Source organism: Netta rufina (genome assembly GCF_964035555.1).
Source record: "Netta rufina genome assembly, chromosome: 8".
NCBI classification, from domain to species: Eukaryota; Metazoa; Chordata; class Aves; order Anseriformes; family Anatidae; genus Netta; species Netta rufina.
In genome coordinates this window covers 22,105,376-22,125,378 of record NC_140131.1, presented here as the reverse complement: position 1 = coordinate 22,125,378, position 20,003 = coordinate 22,105,376, and the positions used below count along the sequence as shown (strand labels likewise).

The following is a 20,003-nucleotide window of genomic DNA, read 5'->3' as shown; positions in this document are numbered from 1 at the left end:
GTAAGGAAATCTGATTCTACCTTCTTAAGAAAGGGAGGAAGAAATCAGTGATGGCTTTTAAATCAGTATGTGAAAGTCTCAGGGAAAAAAGATTAATAACTGTTGTAACCTAAAAACGTATGGCTTTATTTGGGCTCTGTTTGGAATTGACAGCTTGCTATCTCATGATATGTAAACATACTGAATTGCTGCACAAAAATACTTCAGAGTGAAATTCCTGCAATCCTATTGTTCCTGTTTTTAATTTTTTCCCTAAATAGGTTGTTTACCCACTTTCTCTAGTGCTTAATGCATTACAAACCGTCTTGCCACCAGGGGGCAAGCACACAAATACATAATGATTAGTTGCATTTTTCTTCCTGCACCCCTATTTGAGAAAAGCTGAGCTAAATATATTTTATTTTGTCTCACTTATCTTTAGGTTCAGTTGTTTCTACTTCTAGTAATCTCAGTCTTGTCATCACACTGCAGTGCCTTGTAAACTTGACGTGTCTTATGAACTGAGCAGGTTTTAGGAGCAAGCAGGGTGATATCCTACAGCCCCTCAGTAGGGAAGCAGTGCAACTTGCCTGCTCTGCGGTTGGAAACAAAGGAATGAAACGGATGTAGAGTCATGTTCATATACTCAATATGCCATTTCACAAAACGTTCTTATTGAACAAAACAATGCCTGAGATGTAATGGACAATACAGCCTCCAGGTGTATAAAACAATGACAATCTATAGGTTATTTGCTGAGGAATCATCTGGGAATTCGCAGTCAGAACAGTATTATAGGCAATTGTCTATTTACGTTAACCTAGGTCGTTTCTTCCTGTTACCAAAAAAACCCACAGGATTACTGCTGAGAAGTCTTCGATATATGGCCATGTTCTGCTATAGGAATTAAAGGTGCAGAGGTACAGCATGTTGTTACAGATGCAACACATTTTCACTATAAACAGAGTAATCTGAAAGCAAAATAGAAGTAGAATTATTTTGCAATTAAGTATCTGTTTAGAGTCATAATTTTATTAAACAACTAGGTATTATTCTGAATTTATATGGAACTAACTTGTTTCTGTATAAAGTCTACCTAACCTTTGAAAACAAATTTATCCATTCGCAAGTTTAAATAACACTAAAAAAAAAAAAAAAAAAGACAAAAAAAAACCCTCAGTGGCAGCAATAAAATGTAACTAACCCAAGTTATTTTAAGGTGATGAGTGACTGCCATTTTTGGCACTCTGTACGTGCATTGTTATCCCCAAATAATGGAACCATACGTCTTGTACCCTTGACTTTTATAACTTCACTGTGCCTGTAGAAATGCTGAATATTTAAAAATAAATACTGGACTTGACATCATAATACTGTTCTTCTAAAGCTTTGGAAAGATTAATGGCTTAAATGTGCTTGCGTTTCTTGGCAGTTAATGAAGATGCTCTTTGAGTGTCCTGATGAGCGAGTTGACCTGGAACTTATTTCTTTCTGTATTAATCTTGCTGCTAACAAAAGAAATGTGCAACTTATCTGTGAAGGTAAACGTATTCAGATTTTAGTGTTTGTTTTTTTTTTGTGTGTGTGTGTGTATATATATGTATAAAACAAATACATAGCTACTTATATATATATATTTTCTAAAAAATGAAACTGTTTTGGGTAAGATTGCAAACAAATGACTATATCCTCCCCAGAATTGGTCTTGGTGGCAGGAGTGAAACCAAGTAGTGATGTATGCCCATGTCTCTCATATATGCATGAAGTTCTATAAAATATACTGATGACATTACTCTAGGAAAACATGGATGTATGAAGAGATCAAGGTTTCGTTCATCCTGATGCTTAAAATCCACCTCCAGCTAATTGATGTTTAATCTGCCACTACCATCTTTCCATTATTTTTTTAATTGAGCTTCTCTGACATTCTGGTATTTTGTTATGTGGCATAGATAGATGTCTGCATTTTGTTCAGTAGCTCTCTGTCTTGCTCATTAAGTTTCATTATTTTCATCCTAGCAGCTTTAAGTGGCACATTATTATTTAGTAGCTCTTATTTTAATTTGTACTCAAAATTTTCACTGTGGACTACTGTAAATAATTTATTAGACTTTAAAAGGGAAAATTGAATCAATGGATTTTGATGCGAGTAATCCAATTTCAGATTTCTCTGTGTAGCTCTGTAGAAGGGGTAGATCCAATTTTATATTAAAGGAAAAAAACATCAAGTTGTAGCAGTTACTAGATGAGCGAGGTGATCTTCTGGAAACATAACTATAACAGTGCAGCTTGCCCTGTGCAATCACGTACTGCAGATCTGCATGTCTGTATGTGCATTCTCACACACAGGTCGATGTGACTGGTAAATGATCTTGTAAAACCACAGTTATGCATTTATTCTAGGGTGGAGGGAGAAGTCTCTGAGCTAGTACCAATGGTTGTGCTGCATCTCCACTGACAATAGGACAATGGTTCAGATCTAGAACCTTGATCTTAATAAATAACTAGAAATACCTGAAGCATTCATCTAATTTCTTTAGCAGTGTGCCACCAGTACATGTAGTTGTTTTACAGAGGCTATAGAATTTATACAGAGTAGTTCCTTCTTTTCTTAAACTTGGAAGAAGCAGTAGTTCTTGTGTAGATTCTTCACTTTTTTCTATTTAAACTTTTGGGTTTTTGCTTTTCTGTTTTGATAGGCCAGTACATTTCTCATTTTTATTTGAAAGACTTTCTAAGTGTTTTTCTTTTCAGGAAATGGTTTGAAAATGCTAATGAAACGGGCTTTGAAATTTAAGGACCCATTGTTAATGAAGATGATCAGGAATATTTCACAACATGATGGGCCAACTAAAAACCTGTTTATTGTAAGTATTATCTGTTCCCTAATGTGATCTCTGATTCTTCCTACTGGAAAAGTCTGGCTTTGGAGAGCTGCTGTATTATGGCTTTGCGGATGCCCAGTTTGATTTTTCTTGGCTGTTATGGGCTGATTAGTATTTATGTTTTGTTTTAGGAGGGTATCTCAGTTGATAGATCAGGATTTGGTTTTCTTATTACAGGGAAAACGCATCCTAAGCTCCATCCAATAAAACCCTGTTCCAAAAGGAACAAAAAGCAAAACAACTGCTGAGGTACATGTCGTAACATTTAATGGTTGTTCTAAATAATTGCTTTTAGAGTTAGAAGGCAAAATAAGGGGCTTCTCACTGGGCCAAGTGGTCTGTATGAGTGGATATTCTAACAATTTTGAGTTCTTATTATTCAGTTAATCATGTAAAGCTGCCTTTTCAAAAAAAAAAAAAAAGGGGGGGGGGGCATCATTGTTATTGTGGAAATTAAGTGTACTGTTAAAATAAGAACTCAATATCAAATTGTCTTAAAGCTGTATGGAATTAATAAGTGAAATTTATGACTCTTCTCTGTTTGAAAACCTTGTAGTCATTTCTTTAAAATCTTTAGGGAAGATGGCATTGTTGTTGTCACTAAGAAAGCATGGTGTTCACATTCTTCATTCCTTTATTTTCTAATAGTTTTTTCAAACTTTGTTAGAGTGTGCAGTAGAGTAGCTTCTTTTGGAACACCTGAATACCTGATTCACATTCTCCTGAAAGTGAAAGGACTGAGAGGAAGAATGCTGACATGCTTGGATTGTGTTTTTCAACTGAAAGTGAATCTGCTTTATTAGCCCTTGTTTCAAGAGAAGAGTCTCCTTTAGCTTTATTTGGAGAACTAGTTTTGATTTGACCAAGTGGTGGGTCCTTCAGAACCCCAGATAGTTTGCCTGTAATATGTTATCTGTCTGCTCTGTTTTCATTAGGATTATGTTGGTGACTTAGCAGCTCAAATATCGAATGATGAAGAGGAAGAATTTGTGATTGAATGCCTGGGAACACTTGCAAATTTGACCTTACCAGATCTGGATTGGGAACTTGTGCTGAAAGAATACAAACTCGTTCCATACCTCAAGGATAAACTGAAACCAGGTCTGTACAAAGGTTGATTAGTCTTTCGAAGTAGTCTCTCAAAGAGTACTTACAGAGTGCTCTTTCAGAGTAGAGCATATTCACCTCTAACTTGTGGTTGTTTGGGGAAGCATAACACTGAAAAACAGCATTATGTATAGAAACAAAATACAGCTGCCAGAAGACTAAGGGCTTTGAAGAGGTAACACTTTCTGCCTTTTGTCTTCCAGGTTCTGCAGAGGATGACCTCGTTTTGGAAGTGGTGATAATGATTGGAACGGTTTCTATGGATGATTCTTGTGCTGCTCTACTGGCCAAGTCTGGAATCATTCCTGCGCTCATTGAGCTTCTAAATGGTATTTTGTCTTGTCCTTCACAGATGTTTTGTTGCCGTAGCTGTGCTGTAGCCAAATGCTCCATTCATTTTCTCTTGCAAGACAGGGCTAAGTGTTTTGTATATAAAAGGAGGCGCAATTGCTCCATTATTGTTAAAGAGATGTTTACCTAGAGGTTTTGGATTAGTTTTTTTAATACCTCCATAGCTCTAGCTGCAATCTGTAACCTTTCAATTTGACTGGAACAGGGAAAGAGGCACACAGTTTGTACTGTCAGGTGATGAAGTCTCATGCATACCACTGAACTGTCTAGCTGACATGTAGGAGCTGGGCTTTCTCTAAGCATCAAGAACTTCTAGTTGTGAGATCTTAAATTGTGGTTTGTTTTTTTTTTTTTCCCCTTACAGCTCAGCAGGAAGATGATGAGTTTGTCTGCCAGATCATCTATGTCTTTTATCAGATGGTCTTCCACCAAGCCACCAGAGATGTCATTATCAAGGAAACACGTATCTTTTTAATGGCCACACATCTAGAATCACAGCAGCTAACTTACTGATGTTTGGCCTGTAAACCTCTTGTCTCAGAGGTCTTGGTAAATGGTTTATTTCAGCTGAAGGAAAAATCCACACAGCCTGGGCATGTGGAAGGACTGCAGGATGGATAGTACAGATTAAAATTTGTTTTGCTTTGAAATAGGGCAGGGGATCTGGACTGGACTGGACTGGACTGGATCCTTCACTTCCTATCCAACCTTAATTATGCTATGACTTGTTTTGCCAATCATAGTCCATAGAAAAAGTAACTTAAAACATAGATAAACTTCTTTCTCTGCACTCTTATATGTATATATTGCATAGTTTGAAGTACATTAAAGTACTTCAGTAGCATTCTTTTTTGCATCACTCTGGATACCATAAATAAGAAGAAGAACTGTACCGTTCTTCAAATTTTATGCTTAGCATAAGTCTCCTAGCTTCTTCCTGTACCTAGACTTTGATTTCTGTTCCTGGCTTTCCTCTTTCTCCTTTTTTTCACTTGACTGTTGTGACTAAATCTGTTCTTTGGTTTCCTCATGTTGTGGATCTGTTCAACTTTTGATATGGTACTTGTAACTCCTATTCAGTCATTACTACTTATTCTTTTAATCACTTTTGATGTTGAGCTTACTCAAATGATCCAAAAGTTGTGGAAGGAGGCATTGTTTGTCTCTGTGGTTCTTACATGAATGTTAAGTTTTATTGAAACATGAAGAGTAGGTTGATTGGGACCCTTGTAAGGATAGCAGATTCATGATTACTTTACTAACAACACAAGGACTATCTATTAATGTCTTTTCTTCTGTTGGGCTCTGTGGAATATCTGAATAGCTCGTTGGGGTGTTCTTTGTCCCTGTTTGGACTCCCGAGTGCCTGGTTTTTAGAGAAGAAAATGTTGTTTATATCTGTAATAGTAAAGCATCAGCATTCAAGTAACACTTTTCTCATTCAGTTTGAACAAGTCTGGTAATAATTTTATCATTTGCACCTGACTTTTTTTTTGTTTGAGACAAGTACACTGGAATGTTTTTTGAGAGAGGGGAACACCCTAAAGATTACGAAAGTAACATTCTCAAAAGATTAAACTATTCCACAGAAATGGACTAACATATGTTAGTCAAAAAGGCACAGGTGCATGGATTTCCCCTAGCAGATCAGAATATATTTACTTTATAAGGGACAAGTAATTTTTCTTCACAACTTTTGAAGGATATTTGGATATCTTAAAATGTGATTTAAAAAAAACCACCACCAACAACAACAAACAACAAACTGGTGGTGGGAAGGCTGCTGAACTTCAAATGTGATAGAAAATTCCTCGCTACAGTTTGTTATGAAATTTGAAGTTGGAGGAAGGCTGTGCAAAAGACCTAGCCTTTATCCTTAACAGTTTCTTTCCAGAAGCTCCGGCATATCTAATAGACCTGATGCATGATAAAAATGCTGAGATACGCAAAGTTTGTGACAACACACTGGATATTATAGCGGTAGGTCTGATTTTTCTCATCTGCCCTTCAAGAGCCTCTTTACACGACATAATTCTGAAATCATAACTGTATACCAATACTTTGCACTTGCAAAGTAAAAATACTTTTTATGTGCGGCTTCCTAATCACATAGGAAAAAATGAATTTTCACAGGTCAATAACAATCATTATTCTAGGCTGTGTACCAAACTTCTAAGAAGTGCATGTATACTTTGGAAAGTCATACTTAACTATATGAAAAAATAATTATGAAAAATCATGCTTAAGTGTATGAAGTACACTTAGAGTTAACTATTCACTACAAACACTTCTAAAGAATGCTTTTTTACTTAAAGAAAATTAAAATTAATCACAGTGCAGAAGTATGCCAACCTTTCATTGTCTTAGTTTTCCAAACAAATGGCTCTTGTTACCCAGCAGCTTTCATTCAGTTTTTCTACTGTGATCGGTGCCAGTATTTTCTTTTTTTCAAAAAGAAAATGTGGGGGGTGATCCTAAAGCTGGCTTTTCTGCTGGGGGAGCAGGCAGTATAACATTGAAGTTTTTAATACTGTCATCAACTATTGGATAGATCTCCTTTTAGCTACGTGACTTAGTTTGTCTAATTATCAATTGATCAGAATAAACTTTCAGGACAGTTGTTTTGTACTGAATTTACCTTGAGGGAAAAAGGAATATTGAATTTTGAAGCACTGTTGCTTTATTAGCTTTTATACCACATATAGGCTACTTCTAGGGATCCTTGACTCTAGAAGCTTTAATATTTCCTGTGGTGTTTTCCACTAAAGTAAAAACGTTGTGATGCAGATTCCATGTAAAAGTTGTGTTTCACTGCTAAAATTCCTCCTAGCCTGTTTAATTGGTTGACTTACTGACAAAAATAATGCATCTTTTAGAATTGTTTTAGGACTATGTGGACTGTACATCATTTGGATATAGAGTAGCCCTCATTAAATTTAATCTTATAGACAAAGAGTTTAACTGTGAGTCAAGAATAATAATAAAATATTTGACTACTGTAATGCTTTTGCTATCGGCCACCTAGTTTCTTCTTCAGTGGGATCATGCATACTGCAGCTTGTTCTCTGAAAGGTTTTATATAAGAGCTAAATTCTGGTCTGCATGGTACTATAATCTTTTGTATTTTTCTGTTCATTAGTAATATCTCTTAATTTAATATTCTTCTAAAGCAAAAAGCAAAATGACATTTTCTGTGGTGGAATTCTTGTTACCATCTCTGCTTTGCTTCACAGAGGTATGGAAAAACAATCATGACCCACTAGTGAGTGGCAGAGCTGCCACTGGAGTTCATTAAGATCACAATTTCAACTAAGATGAATTTGCACTTAATACTTATTTATGATGGGTTTTATGTTCAGATTATCAAGATCAATCACTTCCAGAGACATCTCCAGTTGAAATAGAAAGTCTTTATCCACTGGGTGAGGCTGGACACTGGCAAGTGTTTCCAACACATCTTATTTTCCCTTGGAGCCAGTGCAGTTTCTAGGTGTCTGAGGGGCTGTTAAGTTCATAAAGGGAAACTTTGCAATCTGGCACTTAATTTTTCAGTAGATTCTAGTTAGTAGAGTTATCCCATTATGCTAGGAGTTAGTAGAGTCTATCATGTTAGTAGTTATGTTACTAGATCCTATTATGTTAGTAGTGTTATCGAGCGACGTTTATTTTATAGAATCCAGAAGAATAACTACATTGCTTCACATTCAACGTTAACTTCTGAGTAAAATCTACTTGGCTTCTTTGTCCTTCCTTCCTGAGAAGGGGTAATCTTTCTGCTGCATGTTTTTTAAAAAAAAAAAAAAAAAAGTGCTGTGACAGTAGATGGAGAGGAGATCTTTGAACTTGTGAAAAGCACTGGACAGGGCTTCCAGGGCCTTGAGAAAAGAATAAGGTGAGGAAATGATTTGGTACTGCTGATATTGGGAGTAAGGAAAATGCCATCAGGCACATACTGGGAGTATTTCATACAGTGGTAAACTATACTGGAGCAGTGCCACACAGAATTATGTTCTTTGGCATGTTAGAGGTACTTTTCTGTGAAGGTCTTTGCAGCTTTATCATCTAGCTGTTGGATTAGAAGTTGCATAAACCATAATTAACACCATGCCTGTGCGGTGAACAGAAAGTACAGCACACCCTCTTCTCTGGAAGACAGAAAACAGTCAAGTAGTGGTTCTCTCTTGGTATGTTACAGGCTGGTTTTACACCATCTTCCAGTACAAAAAAAAATCACAGGCAATGAAGGCAACATATCCCAGATGGTGATTGGAGAATATATGAAACAGTAAATTATCAAAACCTGAGGATTTTGATAGGTGTTCTGCCATTTAGCTCAGGCGGTACGGTAAAGCAGCCTGTAAACACAGACGCTCGATTGTGTGGCAGTTTTATGTTGCCAGTGCCTTCTGAGGTGTCTGAACAGACATCTCTAGGATCGTTGAAATTTCTTATCAGTGCTAAATCCACAACAATAAAAACTGAAGTTTGCAGTCTTGTTGTTCCGTACATGCTGACAGAGTTAGCTCCTCTGATGATGGAAATCAGAAAGCAAATGATGGAGAAGAGAGATTTTAAAGTAATTTCTTCTCGGGGAAGACAAATGCTTCTTTCACTCATCAATAAGCTCTATATAGTGTGATTGAAATAACACTGAAGAAAATCAGATGCCTTATAAGCCTTAGGGGAGATATGCTTTCTGTAGTAAAGTAATTGTCACAGAAATTATGGAAATGTTACACTGGTGATGATTTGTTTAATATAGTTTGGCTGGACTCTGCCATTGATGAACTGAAACAGATGTGTTGCTTTAGCATAGTGTGTTCTGGGGAGTCTTGGCTTTGCACTGGTAGATGCAAGATACTGCTGTTGTCTGTGTTGATAATTTAGGAGAGCTTCAGTTCTGTGTCGTATGCTCAGTCTTAACACCAAGCAGCTAGTTTAGGGTATTTATTTGTACACCTAAAACTGGACAGGTCCCATGGTTCAGCTGAAAGCCTGGAATCCACACTTGGTGTAGGGTTCTCAGGCAAATGAAGTTCCCTTTTCCTTTGATTCAGTAGCCTGACCATCTGCTCTTGATGCTTGTGAAAGAAATGTCAGCTTAGGAAGGTTTTATTCTGTTCGCTTCAGACAGCATTACCATGAGCTGAGGGAATTATTAATGTCTGATCTTTCTCATCCTGTGTTCCTAGCTCTCCCTTATTGCTGTTAAATGCTTTTTTCTCATTTTTTCAAAGGACATTTAATTAACCATAGCCAGATCTTCTAGACTTTGGTCTAATGATGCTTTCCACTCCCCTATTTTCCCCCATTTTCCAGTTCATTGCGTGTTTTTTTTTTTTTTTTTTTTTTTTTTTTTTTTTTTTAAGAGCTTTGAATCCAGGTCCAGGGCACCATCTTGTTTCCCATATTTTCTGTAGTGGATCATTGTGCTTTTTGCAGAAGCAAAAGGATAGCTACAGCACTGTCTACGTGATTTAGGAAGGACCTCATGCTTAAGGTGTCTTTTCTAGCCTTTATTGTTTTCCCCAAGTATTTGTAACGAAAGCCAAATAACCTTTTTCATACAGAAGGCTGTGTTGATGAATGACTTGCATCTTTCTGTATTAGCCACGTGCCCAACACAAATCCTCCTTGTTGGGAATGCTGGAAGTTCACCTAAGAATTAGGAATGTGCTGTGGACCCTCAGTGCTCTGAGGGATTTGGGGCCAGCTGTGCAAGATGTTGACCAGTTCTCAAAATCAAGGAAGAGCAGACCACAGGGATCTGGTGTGGGCTTTATGTCAGTGTGCTCTGAAAGTAGATAACCTTTGACTCCACTTGGTGTCCTCCATCTATGAAGAGTGCTATACTGCAGGAAAAGAGGTTCTACCTTTGTTTGTTAAGACTTCCTATGTTCATGATGTGTCTTGTTCCTCTGTTACCTTCTAACAATCCTGAATGCAGAGAAGTGGGCAGAAAACAGCTAGGGTGTGAGGCTGCAGACTGAACTGTTGAAATGAGTTTTCACTGGTCAACTCCTGCGTTGTGAAATACGAAATCAGTCCACTTTGGTGCCAGTACCTTTTGGTGGCAAAGAGTGTGCATCCAGCAGGAAAGGCTCTACCTGGACTAGAAGAACAGCCACACAGAGGGGCATTGGATAGGGCAGGTGGGCTCTGATTCTTTGTCTTCACATGAACCTATCCGAAGGGTTACCTTCTAGCGTTGGTGCTTACTCAATGGAATAGAAAAGCTAGGAAGGTGAGCCAAGCCAGTGATCTTCATCACTTCCATAACAACTGGCCAATGAGATACCTTAAATTTCTCTAAGGAAAAACCTCTCTTAATTATCAACGATGTAGGAACCATGTGGAAAGTGTGCTTTTTATGCAGGCACCTAAATTTAGGAGGCATGAATGCTCGTTCTTTTTTCTACCTTGCCATTAATTTCATATCATAGGTTTCTGCTAGCTTCCCATCAGAATATATTTAGTGATGAGCCTGATTGCAGAGAAGTGACTGAGTTTTGTGGGTCTAAGTGGCAGAAGGATTTTTTTTTTGACCTGTGAATGAATTGTCCTCTGGTGCTACTTACCCCAAGGTAGGTGTCACAGACACCTGCAGAAGGTGATCCATAACATCTGTTTCTATCCGTGGTTTATAGAGGCACATAGTTCAAATTACATGCCTAACTTTGGGTTACTAGACAAGATAAATCTTTCTTTAACTAAAAAATGTTTAATTTAACCTTTCATGTAAACTGTGTATTTTAGGGATGGTTAAATAATGAAGAATATAACATATCACTTTACCAGCTATGGCCTTAAACATAATGAACATTCAACTTACTGTATAGCAGTTTTAGTTTAGTATGAGGAATCGCATCAAATGAACCCTATTACAGACCCAATTAAAGGGCAACCACATTAAAGTGAAAAGGAAAATCTGTTTTTCATCAGCTGTGAGAGAACACAAAGCAGATCTGTGTAGCTCTATGTTATCCTATAGTGTGTTAATCAGATACAAGGTGTGACGGAAGCCAGTGACAAAGGGGACCCCTGATAGGGAACAGACACGCTCTGATAATAGGCCAGTTAACGCTTCATAATATTTCAATGGTTCAGTAGTAAACAAAGTTGGAAGTAGAACTTCAAAAAGGATGGCACATTCCTCGCAGAGTCGAACCATACATCTTCTATGACACTTTAGGATTTATGGAAACCGAATGTTAAAAACGGTGATGTCAGGGAGCTCCAAAGAGAATAAAATCAACGTTCAGGATTCCTCCTTTTATGTTACTGGCCGTGCTGTATTTGAGGAGGGGGGTGGTTGTGGGGTGGAGAGTAGGCACATTCCATCCACTGCTTTTCCAGTGGGCTAAAGTTTAAAAATGCTGGAAGGCACAAACCTGTGTTTGTGTCTCTGCAATGTTTGGTTTTCTGGTTTCATTTTTGCAGGAATTCCTTAGTTTAAAGAAGGTGAACTTCATATATTTAAAAAAAAAAAAAAAAAAAAAAAAAAAAGCTTTTTATAGCTGAATATAGGATTATTGGAAAACTCACTGTGTTTTAGGGAAGCATTTTGCCCTACATTTCTGTAATTTGGTTTCTTTGTGCCTTTTGGCTGTAGTCCTGCATTTACAGCTTTTCTTCCATTCTGATGTTATTCCATTAATCACTTACCCAGTGGTGTTTCTGCACATTTCTATGGAAAATCTACAGACATACCCTTGATCTCACAGTACTTAAATGATCTTTTCTGTGCTGAGTTTATGTAAATTGTTCTAGATTACTGCAAATCGTCCTTCCCTAGGATTGCTGCCAGAATGAAACTCTTGACATAATTGATCGTTCGTCTGAGTCTGGTGTGGTCACATCTTTGTCTTTATTGCTCATTCATGGTGAAATGCAAGTTAAAAACTTAATAAAATAGCCAAAGAGTTTGATAACTTGTGATTAGGTAGCGTGAAACTATGTTCAGTCTCAAAACTAGTAATTTACCAATCAGTTGCTTGTTCTGTCTTCCAAAAACATAGATAAATAAGTGAGGTGAAATACCTGAGATTTTGGAGCCTTTTAATATAAGATAGAAAACATCAAATACATAGGAATACTCTGCTCTTGTTGCTGTCTGAAGAAGAACAAACAAGCAAAAATAGTTAGGGTCTGAGAAATGTTAGTTAATTTGTGAAGGATTGAAGGCTAGTAAGTTCACGTCTGTTTGTGGCGAATGTCCAGCCAGTTCAGACGGTGATGTTGGGCAAGTGGGATTCATTCGGGGCTGTGACTTTGGAAAGGTTGACATGTTTTCCAAGTGCACTTATGATAAATATGAATGAGGGATTTAGCTACTGGCTTTTTCTTCTTTTGGGAACTTTTAAAAGTAAACAAGGTAATGTGAAAGGAATTCAGCTTTCCCACAGATCTGTCTAATTTGCTGTTTGTTAAGTTTGTTTATTTCCCTCACTGCTTTGCAATCATGATTTCTGGGAATGGTTTTCTTAAGGCTCCAGTCTGATCTCTGGCAGTTACAAGGTGTTTCTTTAAAGCCTTAACGACTGCTGAGGGTTGATAGCCCACACTTTAGCTCTGGCAGACGCAGCAAAGTAGATGTTTCCAAGATACTAGTCAGATATCATCCTTGAAACTCCTGCCCTTTCATTTTTTTATGGGTTATTTTACAAATTACAACAATGAGCCTACCTCTCCAAGGGGACTTTGCTTTCAATTTGGGGAAGTTCTTTTTTTTTCTCGGAGTTCTTTTTCCTAACAGTATAAGGTGTAGTGTTGGTTTGTCTGTCTTCCTCCCAAAGGGTGCTGCATTACTGTATGGTTGACAGGAACTTGGAATTTTGCTGGAGGCCAGCAGGGACTGGGAACCTTTACAGATCCTGCAGATGATGCTTGCTCTGTGCACAGAAGCCATGCGAGACACTAGGTGTCGAACAGAACTGCTTGTGTGCCAGAATGGTGCAGAAGGGAGTTAGAAGTGTCTCGTAATTGCTGCTGGTCAGGGGTGGAATCTGAGAAATTCACAATAATGCCCCAGACTGATCAGAGCCCCACAGTTGCAGGTGCTTGCGTGGATGTCCCATCAAAAAGGAGTTCACATTCTGCTTTAAGCCAAGAGAAACAACCTTGCCATTCCTCCAAGTAAAACATAGCTTAAAAACCCGCTGCTATACAATAATGGTTTGTGGTTGTGCGATGCAACGTGATTCCCCATGAAATCTTTAAGGCTCCAGATAGACTCGTTGGCAATGCCAGCGAATCCTCTGCCAGAATGACTGAACCAGCTGGTTTTTGCGTTATCAAACAGTCAGAAGGATGGAAAAGGCAAAGGATAGGAGGCGTTACCTACGTCAGGTTAACAGCAGTAAAGACAAGGTAGCTTCACTATTAAGTTCAAAGCTCAAGTTGAGCCCACGGGGAATCTGGAGGTTTAACCTGAGCTGCTTAGCCAACTTACTCTGTCTTCGCTGCTGGTTTTTGACCTCGAGTTGTAGACAGATGAGCTTTTGCATGTCTAGCTGGAGCAGTTTAAGAAATTACCACTTCTGCAGCCAAGACATTATCGCTAATTGTGTGAACACTCTTTCTCCCCTTCTGGGCTTAAGTAAAATGGATTTTAAAAACCTTAAACTTCTCCAGCTAGATCTCCAAGGAAAGTCTGCCTAGATCATTTCTTAACTCTCAAGATGGTTAACATGTGATTTTCAGTTTTGTTTCCTTCCTAGTTAGCTTAGAAGACAGTGAAGTAGATACAGCGGGACTTGCTTCATAGGGATATTTCTTCCCACAAGTAGGAACCACTTTTTGGTTATGAATGTTGCTCTTGGTCACAGTCCTTTGATTAAAAAAGTAATAGCCATTGTTCGTTATTTGTCGATCTTCCCAAATTGATAACATCTGCAATTTTCACATGTTCATGAGTTCCTACAGTTAGCTGTGCCCTACTTTTCCAGTCATATTGAAAATCTGAGGATTATGAGGTCTGTGATTGCTCAGTAGTAATCAACAGCCCATATAGTCGGGTCTGCTTAGAGGAGCCTTCCCTTCGAAACAGCTGATTGCACGGTGACCATTGGCTATGTCATTTCCTTCTGGTACGCCTTTATACCCAATATCATGTTATTAGAGTGCAGTCGGGCTGTAATCCAGGCTGAAATTTCATGCCTGCCTTTTGTTTCCGCAGTGGCCTGTACTTATATCCTGTTTCACTCAGCACTCTGGAGAAGTTCTTCTCCAGCTTTAGCTTTGTCTGTGGTTCCCATAACCTCTTAATGAATGCTGTGTGTTGTTTTTGTGGGTGTTCGATAGTAGAAATAGTAAGCTATTACGAAATTTGACAAGAAGTTGGAAATTAAATCCTGTTTTACTGGAGCTCTTCAAATAAAATAAAGACTTACTGGTTTTATCACAGCCTTTTTTTGTTGTGTTTTCTAGTAACTAATTGTCACAGCGAATGTTTGTCTCAGGAGATCATACTGTGTATTTGGTCAGTGTTAGTGTTTAATTACTGAAGTCTTTAATTACTAAAATTGGCAGTAATTGGCTCTTCTTGATCCTCCAAGTGAGGAGACCAAGGTGATGGAAGTCCTTTGCTCAAAGCAGGAGGTTTTTCTGAATAGTGTAAAGCTAAAAACTGTAAAGGGAATATTGTACTGGTGTCACGTGTACAAAAACAGAATAATGCATTGAGTTTGCAAAACCATTACCATTTTTTGCTGAAAGTATTCTGTAGGCTTAATAGAGGATTTAGGTCACTGAGCACTGAAACTTGGATCTTTTGCTGATGTTAAATTATTGTCAAACCAAACAGATCTTTCTCTATACTTCATTCTAAAATCTTGTGTGATTTTGTTAAACAGGAATACGATGAGGAATGGGCTAAAAAAATCCAGAGTGAGAAATTTCGATGGCACAACTCTCAGTGGCTGGAGATGGTGGAGAGTCGGCAGATGGATGACAGCGAGCAATATCTGTATGGGGACGATCGTATTGAGCCCTACATCCACGAAGGGGACATTCTGGAAAGACCTGACCTCTACTACAACGCAGGTAAGGCAGCATGTGTTAGTATTCAGCACGGGGATTGCTGCCCCATTGGTATTTGTTACCATTGTGTGTCAGCAGCATTGATGAATACTAGCCAGGGATGTGTTTGCCCTTGTTAGGATGTTAATGAAGGACTGAGTACTGTATATCCATGAATTCACAAAGTGTGACAGGTCTTTAGAAATGCGAACAGATCTACCTTAGCTAATCAGAGTAATCAGAGCATGATTACTGATCTAAATAAAGGTGGTCCAGCCTTGTTCCTTCATAGCTGTCTCTTATGTCCATAGCTTGTTTACTTAGCCAAACACAAACCCTTTCTTATTCCTGTTACATTCACAGAGCAGTACAGCTATGGGATTTGATGCTGAATTTTGCTTGGTCTTATGTGTTACTTCTGTAACAGATTTTTTTTTGCAGAATTTAATGCAAAATTTGACTTGAGCCACATCAAATGTGTATGTTCTTAGTAGCAGCAATCATGCTGTGAATCACTGTTTGTATAATATTGCTGTCACATATCTAGGAAAGCATGTGAATTTCTATTGTTTTCAAGATCATCATATAGATAAGTTTCATTAATTGATAATCTGAAGAAGTTGAATAAAAACTTAAAAACATAACTTCTCTTAATTGAATTGGAGATGAACCCTCGTATATTTCATAAAGGAAAAAAATGTTGCTCATAATTTTGCTTACTCTTACTTATAGTGCATAGTGGCATGGTTCTAGGGGTTTTCATGTGAAATTTGCTTGCTTGCTCTCTCCTGTAAAGATTTGTAGTTAGTAAGAGCATTAAATATTGCCATACTGGATTGAGACACTGATGTATCTAATCTAGTATCTTCTCTTGCCACCCCTTTCAGAGAGTGGTTCAAAAAGCCCTGCAGGAGATGCTCATCAAATAATGTGCGCACTGGATAAAAGTCTTCATAACCTTTAATAACTAGGAGTTGGCTTGTGCTCTCAAACTTGTGGTTTTTATATCCTTTTTAAACCCCTGGATGACTCTGTGTGCGTGTGTTTCTTTTAATTGCTGGGATTGAGTCTTTTTCTCTTCTTTTTCCATGTAAGTGTCCAATCCTTTGCTATGAAGCATGAGTCACAAAACTCTGACTCTGGGTGAATTTGCAGGGATAGTAATATGAAAAACAAAACCACTGAAACCTGTAAGCTCGCTTTGTAGTTGCTGTGAGAAAAGAAATGTGCAAGACCTCAGCAGAATTTCAAAATTCATTCTCAAAGTATAACAGAACTTAAGGATTCTTATTTATTTCGTGGTTACATCCTGCAGCACTGGATTTGTTTTCCTGCACTGGTCCTTCAAGGTTAGCAGTGTAAGCCATGTGTAGTACAGTACCAGGGTCTCTGATTACATCAAGTCTATTTCAGGCTTCCTAAGTTAAAGACATGACAGCATGCTTGTTGCAGTCCTCCTTTTATAAGTCTTAAACCTTTGCTTATTTCACGGGACCGCTTTTTTTCCCAACAATATGAGCTAGAGATGGAGTGTCACCAGTAATACTGAATTTCCTGTTTTTTAATCGTTCATGTTATTGGCTCAATGTTATTTCAACAAAGATTTTTGTGTTGGAATTGATATTTGACCAGGAAGGAGAGGCAGATTTCCAATGATATGTTCTGCAGATGTTTGAAAAGTGCTTTTGTTTTCAAATGTATGAGAGTAACTGATTATATTCAAGATACAGATTCACTTCTCAAGTTCCTTCCAGCAAGCACCAGTCATGGTGTGCTTCTGAACTCTGCTAGATTTATAGATTTGAGATAGGACTGGGGAGGGACGCATAGTACTCCTTTTTTAAAGGCTATGGATTATTGTACCAACTGGAGTAGGCATTTGGGTTTCTGAACAGCATGGCATTACTTGGTCAAAAATAACAAAAATAAAAAATCTTTTTTGCAGTCAGAAATGTTAGTGTTTTGGCACGGTGGCTTTAGAAACTGCCTGCACTGCTGGCTCACGCATAATACAAATCCCCACCAAGCTATAACAATTCTTGAGTCTTCTGCCGACAAGATGAGTCCCTGTTGCAAAGGTATACCAATATCTCTTGCAAAGAGATCTAAACCTGCACCGAAAACTTGGTAGAATTTCTGAAGTTACCTTCAGCTCAGTGTCGTCTTTGCTTTGAAAGTACAAAACCCTAATTTATGTTGAAATGTGCATAACAACAGATGTCCTTTAACTGTAATTGTATTATATGCAGCTGATGATATCCATGTGCTTTCATTTTCATATAAATTCCTGTGAGCCGTAACCGAGTGCTATGGTTTGAATGTTAGCACTCCTGATTGAAGACACTTTAAGCAGCAGCAGCTCCAGCCTCAGAGTGAAAATGTAATTTCTTCTTCATTGGTAGAAAGATAGTGAGATGTTATTTTTAATTGTCTCTGCTTTCCAAGAAGTTTTAAGCCAACCCGTTTAAAATACAAAGTCCCTTAGTTTTATTGGTTTTCATCTGAAATGTAGGTACAGAAATGCTAATGTCCCTTGCTTCTTTTTTTTTTTTTTTTTTTTTTTTTTTGAACAATACAAGAATAGGAAAACTTTACAGAAGTGTTAATAAGAACCATTTAAACTTTTTTCCCTGCTGTTTGGTCATCTTACATCCATGTGCACTCCCGTCTATCTGAACACGCTGAAGGCAGTAATACGGATCTGTGCCAGAATGTTTGCTTGTCAAGTAATACTCTTTCACATACTGTATACACATGCATGCAATTAGAATATAGCCATGTTACAGCTGTCTTTATGCTGCTAAAAAGTAGTCTGATCATGGCTAGCATTTTTCATTTGCGATCTGTTGCATTGTATTCAGTCACTTTCCCATGAGGCATTATCTTCTAAATGAATCTCTGTAGCACCTCATCAAATGTCTGTTAGAAATCTAGATGTGTCAATTCTATTCCTTTTATCATTTGTCACTATATTATCTTCAAAAAACCATCAGGTAAATTCATAAAGCACACGGAGATTTGTTTGAATGCCTGAGTCGTCATCTTTAAGCCCTTGTGCCTGTAAGTAACTTTCCACTGCTTCCTGCACAGGCAGTTTTAGTAGATTTGAAACCACAGAGGTTAAGCTAAGTGGCCTGTGATTCCCTGGATCTTATCTCTCCTTCTTCAAAGTGGAATGGCATTTGTAACTTCCTAGTCATTAGGAATCTCTCTATCCTCTGTTAAACCATTAAAGTACCCGTCAGAATGTACCTGCTTCTGCCCTGTTTTTATTGGGATGCTTTCTGCACTGCAAATTTGGGGTTGTTTTCATACAGTGACGGAGATGAACTCAGATAGGGTCTATTTAAATAGTGTTTACCTAATTAGAGCCTCGTATTAATTATCAGGTTTTTAACTGTGCCCTTATTATTAACAAGAAATGAGTTTGGGGAATGGGAACAGGAAAGAGTTAAGCTGAGCTCTCACTCAGCTGGGGTCAGTTCACTGACTTCACTTCAACTTCACTTCAAAGACACTCTGGATTTACACTGATGTAACAGAGGGAAGATGTTAGCCCTTGATTTCCTTCTCTTTATAAAGCAAGCAGAGACTAGGAAGCCTTTAAAGAATACTACTGGCTTTACAGATGTTTGCATCTTCAAATGCCGGTGCTTTAAGATAAATGAAGCAAAAGGAAGCACTAATCTATGTTCTTGTGAGTTTGTTGTGTGAAAAGACCACCCTTTTAGGGAATAGCAAGAAGACGTTGATATAGGGAATATGAAATTGTTTCCGAGATGCTTTCCTATTTCTTTTCCTTAACCAATTTTAAAAGATAGTGGTAAAAGGTAGTCTCTTGAAAAATTAAGACTTTTATTGCTTTTCTACTTCTATGCTGCTGGCCTAGATCCATGTTTGACACTTGTCATTACTTTTTCCTCTGTGTTCCCTTTCATGATGTGGCAGACAATATGGTTCTTGATCTAGTATCTCCAGGCCTTAAGATGAAGAGGTAAGAGAAATTTTCCTAGGTGTAGCTTTTCTCAGGGCAGTAGACTAGATGGAGTCCTAGTGAAACTTCTGTTGTAGCTGAAGTTGCTCCTTTTCAGTATTATTGTTGCTTGATATTCCTCCCAGAAATAATCCAAGTTGCTAATGAATTTGAGAAAAACCAGCACAAATTACTGCCTGCCCGCCCTGAAATCATGCCCTTCTTTTACAGTCTCTGTATCTTTCTTGTTTTTGCAGATGGCCTAATGGCCCCTGATGGAGCAGTGAGTCCAGATTTCTTCGGTGATTATCATCTTCAAAACGGAGACCTTGTTGGGCAGCATCCCTTCTCCAGCAGGTAAATTGCTGTTTGTGGAGAACGCATACAACCATTGAATCATAGAATATTCTGAGTTACAGACCATGCTACAGTCAGTCTGTACCATCTATACCAACCAATGTTGTCTAAAACATCTGTTTCCTTCCTAAGTAATAACATTTTTGCACCACTTACAACTTCAGTCACCGTTTGTAGGTATGATCAATTCACAGTATGCATAGCTGAAGCAAAAAAGTTTTTCTTTGGCTTCTTGTAGTATTTAAGGGGCAGTGGAAGGTTACACTTTTTTGTTTATTGTACTCATGGTGCACCAGAAAGCTGAATTAACATTCAGGCAGCATAGGGTGTAA

The 20,003-nt window shown here is 38.0% G+C and overlaps 1 protein-coding gene across 1 annotated transcript in view; it reads left to right on the top strand.

Annotated features, from left to right (window-relative positions):
• Window positions 1-20,003, top strand: part of KIFAP3 (kinesin associated protein 3) — a 72,034-nt gene that overhangs the window by 35,035 nt on the left and 16,996 nt on the right. Inside the window, exons 12-19 of the mRNA XM_084291609.1 lie at window positions 1,412-1,520; window positions 2,734-2,846; window positions 3,800-3,965; window positions 4,175-4,300; window positions 4,687-4,785; window positions 6,217-6,302; window positions 15,176-15,365; window positions 19,572-19,671. Of these exons, the coding sequence (XP_084147735.1) occupies window positions 1,412-1,520; window positions 2,734-2,846; window positions 3,800-3,965; window positions 4,175-4,300; window positions 4,687-4,785; window positions 6,217-6,302; window positions 15,176-15,365; window positions 19,572-19,671 (989 nt within the window). The remainder of the gene's footprint in view (window positions 1-1,411; window positions 1,521-2,733; window positions 2,847-3,799; window positions 3,966-4,174; window positions 4,301-4,686; window positions 4,786-6,216; window positions 6,303-15,175; window positions 15,366-19,571; window positions 19,672-20,003) is intronic.